Source organism: Watersipora subatra, chromosome 1, assembly GCF_963576615.1.
Source record: "Watersipora subatra chromosome 1, tzWatSuba1.1, whole genome shotgun sequence".
NCBI classification, from domain to species: domain Eukaryota; kingdom Metazoa; phylum Bryozoa; class Gymnolaemata; order Cheilostomatida; family Watersiporidae; genus Watersipora; species Watersipora subatra.
The window spans coordinates 71,494,406-71,507,516 of NC_088708.1; the positions used below are offsets into that span (position 1 = coordinate 71,494,406).

General features: G+C 36.8%; 1 protein-coding gene across 2 annotated transcripts in view; it reads left to right on the forward strand.

Moving 5' to 3' along the window:
- Positions 1-11,009, forward strand: part of LOC137385535 (caspase-7-like) — a 32,588-nt gene extending 21,579 nt beyond the window's left edge. For both annotated transcript variants that reach the window (XM_068072013.1, XM_068072012.1), the window contains exons 2-6: positions 1,906-2,057; positions 2,440-2,624; positions 2,940-3,109; positions 6,421-6,559; positions 10,351-11,009. In XM_068072013.1, the coding sequence (XP_067928114.1) occupies positions 1,921-2,057; positions 2,440-2,624; positions 2,940-3,109; positions 6,421-6,559; positions 10,351-10,577 (858 nt within the window). In that variant the 5' untranslated portion in view covers positions 1,906-1,920 and the 3' untranslated portion in view covers positions 10,578-11,009. The remainder of the gene's footprint in view (positions 1-1,905; positions 2,058-2,439; positions 2,625-2,939; positions 3,110-6,420; positions 6,560-10,350) is intronic.
- The last annotated feature ends 2,102 nt before the right edge of the window (positions 11,010-13,111 follow it).

Sequence of the window (13,111 nt, forward strand, 5' to 3'; positions counted from 1 at the left end):
GACTGAGCTTTTTTATAAAAATTGGTAATGAGATTGCATCCAGTAAATTGACATAGTTGGAAACCATGTTATTTTAATGCTTTAAATAGGTACTATCTCATGTCTGGTTGTCCTTCTGAAAAGCAGGTTTTTGAGTCTTTGACTGCGCATAAGAATATATTTATTCATATTTATCTTTGTAATTAGTAATATTTGGTCAACTATATATTTATTGATTGCTGTCTTTAAGTTCTAGAATTCCTTTTCATTTATCTTCATGAAAGCTTGCATCTCATCTTAGTACACTAATATGAAGATTGCATCTCATCATAGAACACTAATATGAGAATCAAGATGATACTATTCAATATAATGGCTCGAACAAATCTGAGGAAGTACGACCTAAGGTTGGTGGGAACGGGAGGCCTATAAAATACAAAGAACTAAAATCGCTAAACCGTGGATATAAGTCTCTTCAGCTACCTTTTATTTGATCAGCTCATGGGACTAAAACATTTCAATATTTCTTTCAAGTAGAGCCGCACAACGATTATAAGAATTAATCGCGATTAATAACTGGTCTGAACCAGTTAATCTTTGATTAATCTTGGAAGTAATCTAGCAAAAACCTGCATGTTCAAAAACAAATAATACAGCTACATATAAATTAATTATATTTGAGACAATTGTTAGCAGGAGTACATGTTATGTACAAAGTACATAAGTTACAATGTAATAATTATTACAAGTGTGAAAACAGGCTATGAAAGTCTATAATTAAGTCAGCCAAGAGTTGAGGCAGCGCAGTTTATTCACATTATCCAAGTAAAGAGATACCCTCTTCCTACATACAATATTGCCAGCTTTAGAGAATAACCACTCGCAGGGGACAGCAGTAGTAAAAATTGTCTTCGACAGCTGGTGCTGATTTCTGCGTGGAAGGATGAGAATTAGTTAAATTATCTTTTAATGCTGATGTGCTGTGGTGGTAGGCAAATTCTTTCTGGCATTTAGTGCACTTCGCTTTCTTGTTTACGCTTCCAACAACGTATGGAAATGCGCTAGCTAGTATGGAAGATATTTTTCTACTTTCATGTTCCAATAAAGTGTCAATCTTATATTACTAATATTCTAAAGCTGAAATATGATTGTGATTTTTTGAAAAATGAAAATACATGTATAATTTACTTCATAACGTTTTTAAAAATAAACTAGAAATAGACTGAGATACATGTATTAAATAATACTAAAATTGCTTTTGTTGCTATTACCTAAAAACATGTTTGAACAGCTAACAACGTGGCCGCTTACGGCTAGCAGGAATAGATCGGCACGGTGCTTGCACATTGTATTGTATAGCGACTCACTTGGTGTTTTCATAGTTGAGTGCAAAATAATTATGGTTGCATATAATTGGTAAGAAAGTGCTGCTTGTCATAAAATTTATTTGTTAGTAAATTAATTGGTGGTAACCTGCTATGTTAGTGTTCTATATTGAACAACTCTAAGGAACCACATCATGATCACCACCCCGGTTGTATTTTATTTAAAGATTAATTGGTTCAACTCAGTTAATCGTTTATTTGTATTGATCGCGTTAATCGTTTAATTAACGCGATCATTGTGCAGCTTTACTTTCAAGTATTAATGATAAAAATTTTGTAAGTCTTGTCAAATTGTGATAATTACATGAAGAATTGTTTTGTTTTTTCTATGAAATTCTTGATCAACTTTCTTCTCACTCGTATGCAGTCAGGAAGGGTTGTTTGCATGAAGGAAAGCAGAATGGGGATATAATAAAACTGTGATATGAACTTCACTAGCGCACAATATTTGGCCATTAGCTAGATATTGTTTTTTAGATAAATGTATTGATTGTCTATTAGTCATTGTGTTACAAATTACTTAGAGTTGCAATACTTTTAGAATTACCACAATAGTATGGATATATCAGTGCCTGATGCACGTGCTCCCGGTTTCTCTAATCCGACCCTCGCACCACCTGCTCCAGGATCATACGCAGCAGAAAATTATTCTACCCTTGAAGATGTGGACTTTGAGTACCACATGAGACATAAGTAGGTCTAGTAAACTAGCGGTGTAGCATCTCCAGTCTCTTTCTTTTCTCTAACCAGTTATTTGTAGGCGTTGGGTAGTCTTCATATTTTTATTTTACTCAGTATTGCTAACTGTAGAAACCATAGAGATATTGAGTTTTTCCTCGGAACATTAGATTTTTTGGGTCCTCTGATTATGTTACCCCTAGCTAAGATGTTTTTCATTAAACAAGCATTTTACTTTGATGAAATGCCCTCTATCATTTGATCACTAACTCAATATGAAGGGTAGCTATTCATAAAGATTTGGTTTTGGTTCAGCATGGTGTTTTTCCTTGAGATCTTCTTGGAAAGCACTAGACTGTCAGGTAACGCCGAGCCTATCAAATATTTTTTGCTGTAGGAGCAGAGGCATTGCCATTATAATCAACAATGACAAGTTTGCCCGTGAAACTTTCATGTCAGATCGAAATGGTTCGGCTGTCGACAGAAACAATCTTGAGGGAGCCCTCAAGTTTGTGGGCTTCAAGGAAATCTACGTTCACAACAACATTACGAAGAAAGAGATGCTTTCAGTGATGACGCAAGGTTGGTGTTCATCTAGGTGACTAGATGATCATGTCACTAGAAGGTTCCTAAGTGATCATGTCTGTTCACCAGTGAACTACAGCAGGTGTTTTGGTCCTGACCTGTTTCATTTCATTAAGATAGTACTCTCAACAAGTTGTTCATGGATTGATAATTTAGAATGGTCTTTCTAGTTTCAGCTTAACAAATGTTATCATTTCTAACCAGTCTAGAAAATTAAGATCTGGAATTGTGCTGATAAAGATTAATTTCCTTGTAGGTACCCACTTCTTTAAAATTCTATGTTGGTTAAATCTGGCATTTGTTTGGATTTAGCATCGCAGGTGGATTACCGTGACAGAGATTGTGTATTCGTGGCTATATTGTCTCACGGGGAGGAAGGCATGGTGTATGGGACTGATAAACCTGTCTCCTATGAAGATCTACTCAAGCCTTTCAAAGATTCTCAGTCACTCGTTGGCAAGCCCAAGATCTTTGTGATACAGGTAAACATGGCGAACAGTTGCATGTCACGTCTGCAATGTTCATTTTATGTGTGACTTCTTAGCAATTAGCTGAAAGTGCTTTAAATATATGTAGATATGTATGTATAACTCTTATTGGTAGTGGGAAACGTCAACGAAATAATGTTTTTTATTACATGCCAAAAAGGAAAAGCGAAAAAAATGAAAAGACAGAAATTAGGAATTATTGAGTGAGTTGAAAAAATTTGCTTCAAAAGTTGGTAATCTAATAGTATTGCGATTGGTATTGATATATTGATAGTTAATTGAATACTAAATGAGCTATTAGTGTCAAACGGCATCACAAATTGAGCTCTTATGATATTTACCATACTTTTCGGACCATAAACCGCACCCCTATATAAGCCACATATGCTTTATTTTCCAAAAAATGATAATAAAACAATAGATAGGCCGCACCTTGGTATAGGCCACAGAACTCAGGACGGTGCTTTTTAACACGGCAGCAACTTTCCTGTTTAAAACAGAACAGTGCCTAACAGCACAGTTTCGTATTAATCGACACTTTTTAACCTAGTGACTAACGGAACAGTACCGTTAGGCATTGTTTCGTATTTTCTTTCACCGCTAGAGGCGCACTAGTCGGAGATTCTGGTTAATGCGTCCTAGCGATGAAAGAAAAAGCCACAGAATAGCCACACCCTTATATAAGCCGCATGGCTCAAATCATCAGAAAAAAGTAGCGGCTAATAGTCCGAAAAGTTCGGTATGTGTCATTTTGGCCGAGTACTGTGTTCAAGGAACATTTTAAATTGCAAATAAGATGAGTATATTGTCCAGATATCTACTAGAAGCAGCTGCTATGCTTTATAATTATATTATAATCTCTTGGCTTTTGAGCTAGTTTATGTGGATTGTCCAATCTAAAAGCTTTCTTCATGGAAGCGGTACATACACTAATGCATTTTTTGAAACTCATTTAAAATGGTTTTTGACTTTTTAAACTTTCTCAATAGCGGCGGATATTAAAAATAATGCAACCTTGACTATGAGACTCATAAATGGATTGGCATTTATTTTTTACAGGACACGCAAATCCGTAATCTGATGCTTGAACAAAGCACTTTGACCGCGTTGTGATCAAGTAGCATCTTAAAAATGCTGTTCACTATGATCTAGTTGTATCGCTTTCCAGGATCGGCTAGTCCATTTTGGCATAAAGATTGGTGCAGATTTGGCCATTTTGCCAACAAATGTTTTTATGTCTGTCCATACTAGGTGATTGCCCAGCATTGCACGGGTGATAAAAAAGCAGCTTATAAACAGTAGCAGGTACTGTAGGTGCCGTCAGCTAAAGTGACTAATCAGTTAGTGGCAAAATTAGCTAATTTGAGTAACTTAAGCTTGTTTATATTGCTAAACTTACTATAATCAGAGCCATGAAACCAGCTCATGTCACACAAAGTTGTTACACCTATTTTAACCAATGTAATAAGTATGTGTACAATTATTCTATTGTATCGGAAATAGGCCATGTGGCTTAATGGGTTACCTTGCCGGTCTCCAGAACTAGAGGTGCTGAGCTCAAATCCAGTGCGAAGCAGATTTTTCATTCCTAATCTTATCGCTATGACTGGAAACATAGATGACAAACACTGAGATTTATATATATATAGATTGAGAGTTTGTCGTAAGTTTTCTTTGCCAATATCAAATTCATTGTTAAAAACAAAAAAGGATGCTATCTTATTTAATTTTTAAGGGACGTTGGTCATTTTTTAAACCTTCCATCCGTTCGACGTGATAGATCAACACTAACAACTGCGCCAATCGATCGCTTTGCCGGATTTTAGAATAATTTATATCACTTGCTATTATTGATTTGTAAAAATCAAAGAATGTTAAAGTGGTGGTCAACTGGAGGTGGCGTTTAATTAAAGGGTGGCGCTCTATTTTCTAACCTATCTCCCATAGTGGCATTCAAATAGAGGTGCTGTTCAAATTGAGGGGCTGTTCAAATTGAGAGGCTGTTTAAATTGAGGAGACGTTCAATTAGAGGTGTTGTGGTAGTTTTTTCAATGTTGGTGTTCTTATAGAGTCTGTTTTCTAACTCAAAAGCTTTACTGTTTTCATTAGAATTTTAAAACCATCACCATAGAAATAATGAATAGCTGTATCATGAATAATAACTGCAAGGAGCTTTTATGCAACGTTGTTAAATATAGTTATAAAATTGAAAATGTGCCCTCAAATTTAGAATGAAATTATAACAAAAAGCTCTGACAATTTGCAACGCAGGCTATAAGATAATCGTAGTAATTGGAAGCAATAGGCATTAACTGGTAGAGTTATTAATCAGCTCCTCAATAATTTTCTAAGAGATCTACAACAAGTTGTAGCAGATTTTTTTTCATCCAAAAGGGTAAATGTCACTACACTTGAAGGATATTGCAAAATATAGGCGATATTCGTTTCGCCTGTAAAGGGTTAAATTTATTTTCCCAAAACACTGACGAGCTATTTGCAACATACAGTTCTACTCTCTATTTGAAAGTCACCTCTAATAAAGCGCCACTATAAGGGAAGGGTTGAAAAATATAGCACCATGGCGTTCATATAAAGGTTTGACGGTATTTGGACAATTACTGATAGCTATAGATCGACGTCTATTTAAATGTATGTGTATTGAACTTTATTTGGAATTTCTAGTGGTATAATTTCGCTTAACGTTTTTCAAATATATTGCTCTTTAAATTCACAACTGGCAGGTGACAGCACAAAACAACAGTGGCAGCTCCCAAAATACAATTGAGCCGTTCGCCTTTCAAGATGTTATCGAGCCTTTTGTTTGCTTTATCCATCAACAATCCGCTAAGATTGTTGATGGATAAGGCCATCAAAAATCATAATTCACTAAGATTTTATGTATCACTGGTCAACAATCCGGTAAGATTGTTGACCGGTGATATATAAAATAGTTTTACTGCTAGTTGATATTAGTAATTCTCTAGAGTAACTTTAACATTTGTATGATGAAGCACCATCATTTGGAGCAATTGTTTAAAGTTTTATACCGTGGTGTGTATATTGCATGTGTAATAATGGATTTTTTTTTCATATTTGTATTTTACTCAACACGGCAGTAACAGGTTCATAAATGTTACTCGCTTATAAGTCGATCCCAAAAGTTTTACCTTAAAATCATCTCTCAGAAACCCGACTTATACATGAGTATATGCGGTATATTATTTGGATAACTAAGAGATTTGTTGCTGCACTGCACCTCTTTTTATAATACATTTACCACGATTAAAGGATATTCCACTCAACAGGCTTGTCGAGGTGATGAGCTGGATGAAGGTGCAAGGTACCAAGCCGATGCACTGCCTCCAAAAGAGCAACGAGTGCCACCGAAAGAGTACTTCATCTCTAAGGAATCTGACATTCTTCTTGCTTACTCTGTTGTGCCAGGTAACCTCTCTTCCTGGTTATAGCCCGTGTTATAGCCCTTGTTATAGTCCTCGTTATAGCCCTTGTTGCAGTCCTAATAGCCTTTGTTATAGTCCTCATTATAGTCCTCGTCATAGTCCTCATTATAGTTCTCGTTAAAGTCCACATTATAGCTCTTGTTATAGTCCTTGCGATAGTCCTCATGATAGTCCTCATTATAGCCCTCGTCTTAGTCCTGATTATAGTTCTCGCTAAAGTCCACGTTATAGCTCTCATTATAGTCCTCGTTTCAGCCCTCCTCAAGTTAATATCCTCTCATATATCACACTCTATTGACTGTTATCTCTCATATAGGATACTCTATTGACTGTGATCTCTCATATAGCACACTCTATTGACTGTTATCTCTCATATAGCACACTCTATTGATTGTGATCTCTCATATAACACACTCTATTGACTGTGATCTCTCATATAGGATACTCTATTGACTGATCTCTCATATAGCACACTCTATTGACTGTTATCTCTCATATAGCACACTCTATTGACTGTGATCTCTCATATAACACACTCTATTGACTGTGATCTCTCATATAACACACTCTATTGACTGTGATCTCTCATATAGCACACTCTATTAACTGTGATCTCTCAAATAGCATACTCTATTGACTGTGATCTCTCATATAACACACTCATTGCCTGTGATCTCTCATATAACACACTCTATTGACTGTGATCTCTCATATAGCATACTCTATTAACTGTGATCTCTCATATAGCATACTCTATTGACTGTGATCTCTCATATAGCACACTCTATTAACTGTGATCTCTCATATAGCACACTCTGTTAACTGTTATCTCTCATATAGCATACTCTATTGTCTGATCTCTCATATAGCACACTCCATTGACTGTGATCTCTCCTATAGCACACTCTATTGACTGTGATCTCTCATATAGCACACTCTATTGACTGATCTCTCATATAGCACACTCCATTGACTGTGATCTCTCCTATAGCACACTCTATTGGCTGTGATCTCTCATATAAAACACTCTATTAACTGTGATCTCTCATATAGCATACTCTATTGACTGTGATCTCTCATATAGCACACTCTATTGGCTGTGATCTCTCATATAGCACACTCTATTGACTGTTATCTCTCATATAGCACACTCTATTGATTGTGATCTCTCATATAACACACTCTATTGACTGTGATCTCTCATATAGGATACTTTATTGACTGTGATCTCTCATATAGCACACTCTATTGACTGTGATCTCTCATATAGCACACTCTATTAACTGTGATCTCTCATATAGCACACTCTGTTAACTGTTATCTCTCATATAGCATACTCTATTGTCTGATCTCTCATATAGCACACTCCATTGACTGTGATCTCTCCTATAGCACACTCTATTGACTGTGATCTCTCATATAGCACACTCTATTGACTGATCTCTCATATAGCACACTCCATTGACTGTGATCTCTCCTATAGCACACTCTATTGGCTGTGATGTCTCATATAAAACACTCTATTAACTGTGATCTCTCATATAGCATACTCTATTGACTGTGATCTCTCATATAGCACACTCTATTGGCTGTGATCTCTCATATAGCACACTCTATTGACTGTGATCTCCCATATAGCATACTCTATTGACTGTGACCTCTCATATAGCAAACTCTATTAACTGTGATCTCTCATTTAACATACTCTATTGGCTGTGATCTCTCATATAACACACTCTATTGACTGTGATCTCTCATATAGCATACTCTATTGACTGATCTCTCATGTAGCACACTCCATTGGCTGTGATCTCTCCATAGCACACTCTATTAACTGTGATCTCTCATATAGCATACTCTATTAACTGTGATCTCTCATATAGCATACTCTATTGACTGTGATCTCTCATATAGCACACTCTATTAACTGTGATCTCTCATATAGCACACTCTGTTAACTGTTCTCTCATATAGCATACTCTATTGTCTGATCTCTCATATAGCACACTCCATTGACTGTGATCTCTCCTATAGCACACTCTATTGACTGTGATCTCTCATATAGCACACTCTATTGACCGATCTCTCATATAGCACACTCCATTGACTGTGATCTCTCCTATAGCACACTCTATTGGCTGTGATCTCTCATATAAAACACTCTATTAACTGTGATCTCTCATATAGCATACTCTATTGACTGTGATCTCTCATATAGCACACTCTATTGACTGTTATCTCTCATATAGCACACTCTATTGATTGTGATCTCTCATATAACACACTCTATTGACTGTGATCTCTCATATAGGATACTCTATTGACTGTGATCTCTCATATAGCACACTCTATTGACTGTTATCTCTCATATAGCACACTCTATTGACTGTGATCTCTCATATAACACACTCTATTGACTGTGATCTCTCATATAACACACTCTATTGACTGTGATCTCTCATATAGCACACTCTATTAACTGTGATCTCTCAAATAGCATACTCCATTGACTGTGATCTCTCATATAACACACTCATTGCCTGTGATCTCTCATATAACACACTCTATTGTCTGTGATCTCTCATATAGCATACTCTATTGACTGTGATCTCTCATATAGCACACTCTATTAACTGTGATCTCTCATATAGCACACTCTGTTAACTGTTATCTCTCATATAGCATACTCTATTGTCTGATCTCTCATATAGCACATTCCATTGACTGTGATCTCTCCTATAGCACACTCTATTGACTGTGATCTCTCATATAGCACACTCTATTGACTGATCTCTCATATAGCACACTCCATTGACTGTGATCTCTCCTATAGCACACTCTATTGGCTGTGATGTCTCATATAAAACACTCTATTAACTGTGATCTCTCATATAGCATACTTTATTGACTGTGATCTCTCATATAGCACACTCTATTGGCTGTGATCTCTCATATAGCACACTCTATTGACTGTGATCTCCCATATAGCATACTCTATTGACTGTGACCTCTCATATAGCAAACTCTATTAACTGTGATCTCTCATTTAACATACTCTATTGGCTGTGATCTCTCATATAACACTCTCTATTGACTGTGATCTCTCATATAGCATACTCTATTGACTGATCTCTCATGTAGCACACTCCATTGGCTGTGATCTCTCCATAGCACACTCTATTGACTGTGGTCTCTCATATAGCACACTCCATTGACTGGGATCTCTCCTATAGCACACTCTATTGGCTGTGATCTCTCATATAGCATAATCTATTGACTGTGATCTCTCATATAACACACTCTATTGACTGTGATCTCTCATATAGCACACTCTATTAACTGTGATCTCTCATATAACACACTCTATTGACTGATCTCTCATATAGCATACTCTATTGACTATGATCTCTCATATAGCACACTCTATTGGCTGTGATCTCTCATATAGCACACTCTATTGACTGTGATCTCCCATATAAAACGCTCTATTAACTGTGATCTCTCATATAGCATACTCTATTGACTGTGATCTCTCATATAGCACACTCTATTGACTGTGATCTCCCATATAAAACGCTCTATTAACTGTGATCTCTCATATAGCACACTCTATTGGTTGTGATCTCTCATATAGCACACTCTATTGACTGTGATCTCCCATATAGCATACTCTATTGACTGTGATCTCTCATATAGCACACTCTATTAGCTGTTTATGTTTATGAATGGGGTCATAGCGCCAGTAGCTTTAAGTAGTGCCCTTGGTCTTTGCAGGATATTTCTCATGGAGGAACTGCGCAAACGGCTCCTGGTTTATTCAAGCTTTCTGTGAGGTGATGAAGCGAGATGGTCGCAGACTGGAATTGGTCCAAATGCTAACGAGAGTCAACCGAATGGTTTCCTATACGTTCAAGTCAAATGCAAGCAGCGAGCATATGACTAACAAGAAGCAAAGTCCATGCATCACATCTATGTTAACCAAAGCCCTTTACTTTGCCTGATCTTTATGTGACAGAACTAGTACTGTAATTCCAATATGATATCAGGCATTATCCCTGCCATGTTGGCTAAATCAAATATTTACTGGTGTTTGTTAGGCTTTTTTACAGTACAATCTGATGTCTCTCAAAAAACTTGTCGCATTGATACACTTGTGTCGCATTGATACACTTGTGTCGCATTGATACACTTGTGTCGCATTGATACACTTGTGTCGCATTGATACACTTGTGTCGCATTGATACACTTGTGTCGCATTGATACACTTGTGTCGCATTGATACACTTGTGTCGCATTGATACACTTGTGTCGCATTGATACACTTGTGTCGCATTGATACACTCGTGTCGCATTGATATACTTGTGACTAGAGCTTGGTATTTTTATATCTTTGTTTATTTTGAAAATAAACCATTATAGTTTTATTCTTTGAAGATGCACAAATGCAAATTTTCGTGTCAACAGTATTTTTACAACAGTGTCTAGGTTAATATCACTAATATATACAAGTTTGTTATTGTAAATTTTGTGTACGAGTCTTGTACCACTACTACACACAACAGTGTTCGAGTCCGTGCCACTGCTACATACAACAGTGTACGGGTCGGTGCCACCGCTACATACAGCAGTGTACTAGTCTGCCACTGCTACATACAACAGTGTACGAGTCTGTGCCACTGCTACATACAACTGTTTACGAGTCCGTGCCACTGCTACATACAACAGTGTACGAGTCCGTGCCACTGCTATATATAACAGTGTACGAATCCATGCCACTGCTATATATAACAGTATACGAGTCCGTGCCACTGCTACATACAACAGTGTACGAGTCCATGCCACTGCTACATACAACAGTGTACGAGCTCATGCCACTGCTACATACAACAGTGTACGAGTCCGTGCCACTGCTACATACAACAGTGTACGAGTCCGTGCCACTGCTACATACAACAGTGTACGAGTCCGTGCCACTGCTATATATGACAGTGTATAAATCCATGATACTGTTACATATAATGGGTAGATCCATGTCACTGCAACATACAACAAGGTGTAGATCTATGTCTATATATACAACAGTGTCTAGGCTCATGTCATTCTTACATACAACAATGTGTAGATCCATGTCTATGATTAAATGCCAATAGATCACTCAAGCTAAACAATATTGCAAAAATTGTGTTGCTATAAGCGTCTCCCCCTAACCAAATTAAATGTATTGTGAATGGTATCGCAACACTCAAAATCTCAACCATCGTCAGTTTATTAGGGTTTCAATTGCCAACGTCTGTAACGTCTTATCAGGGAAGGTAACTCCGACCTGCATAAACGAATTAATATTTTGATAGTAGTTGAGTTATTGTGAGGCTATTGTTAGATTTTTCTAGATGAAATTTTGTCATCAATACTTTGCTCGAGGTGAATGGATTACACTTCCATTTAATGCTCTTTCTAGCATCTGTTTGAAAGCCGAGTTCAACATTAAATTGACCAATTAAATACTGCTGCATCGAGGTTTATTCGTTGGCTGGCTCCACTTTGCCCTCACAAATAAACTGATTTACATTTTATTTTGAATGTTTGAATAACTTGACATACTTTGCTGTTTTTAAGCTTGTTATTACCTTTTTTATAGCTCCTAATGGCGGTCTATAACAAAGTTATGTTCTACTTGGCTTATAGCTGCCAGATATCTTTAGCTGTTTCTGCTTCTAACGTGCATATATGTTTTTCTATTAAGATCAATAGACTCTTCATGCATATACTATCTCTCTTGGTTTTAGCCCGACATGTTTAAATAGCAACGCACAAAATAAGTCAACTCCTGCCAGACCTAGTTGGGCTGCAGCAGCACCAAACTGCAAGCTTGCAAATTCCTTTTTACTGCACAGCATGACTGCTAGTGCTAACATCAATTGAGAGCTTGTACGAGCTTTCTTTTCTTTATGGAGGGAGAGGAAACTGCCACAACTGTGCTAAGCTAGCTGATTGAGACACCTGACATCTGATTGAGAGAAGCACAGATACTATTAACTGTAGACAATTATAAGAATAAACTAGTAAAGTTATATCAGTTTCTGTTCTGCTGATTAGATTGCTAGTTGGGACTTCGGTTAGAGCAAGTGGAAATACATGGCTAAGTGTGTATAATATAAAGGAAGAATAAGCACCGCTCTTGAGGTGCCAGGGCTCAGCACTTACTATACAATGTTATACAAAAGTTGTTAACATGAAGAAAGAAACACAAAAGGTTAAGTAGAAACCAATTCTATCAACTGCCTAAAGGCTGCTAAACATTCCGTCACTTTATGCTATAGTATGACAAAAATTGGCTCTACCTTTATGGCTTCACTGTATGTTTTAAAACATTTACCGGCGCATGAGTGAGGTTGGTATTAGAAGTCTCAAAATAGAATGAAGCAGTAATTTTGTGGATCTCAGTTTACAGATCAGTTAAAAAATTTATGTGTTTGTAATGATTTGGTAGAAGCAGGTTGTTTATAATTTGCAGAGAGCTGTTGCGCTAATCACT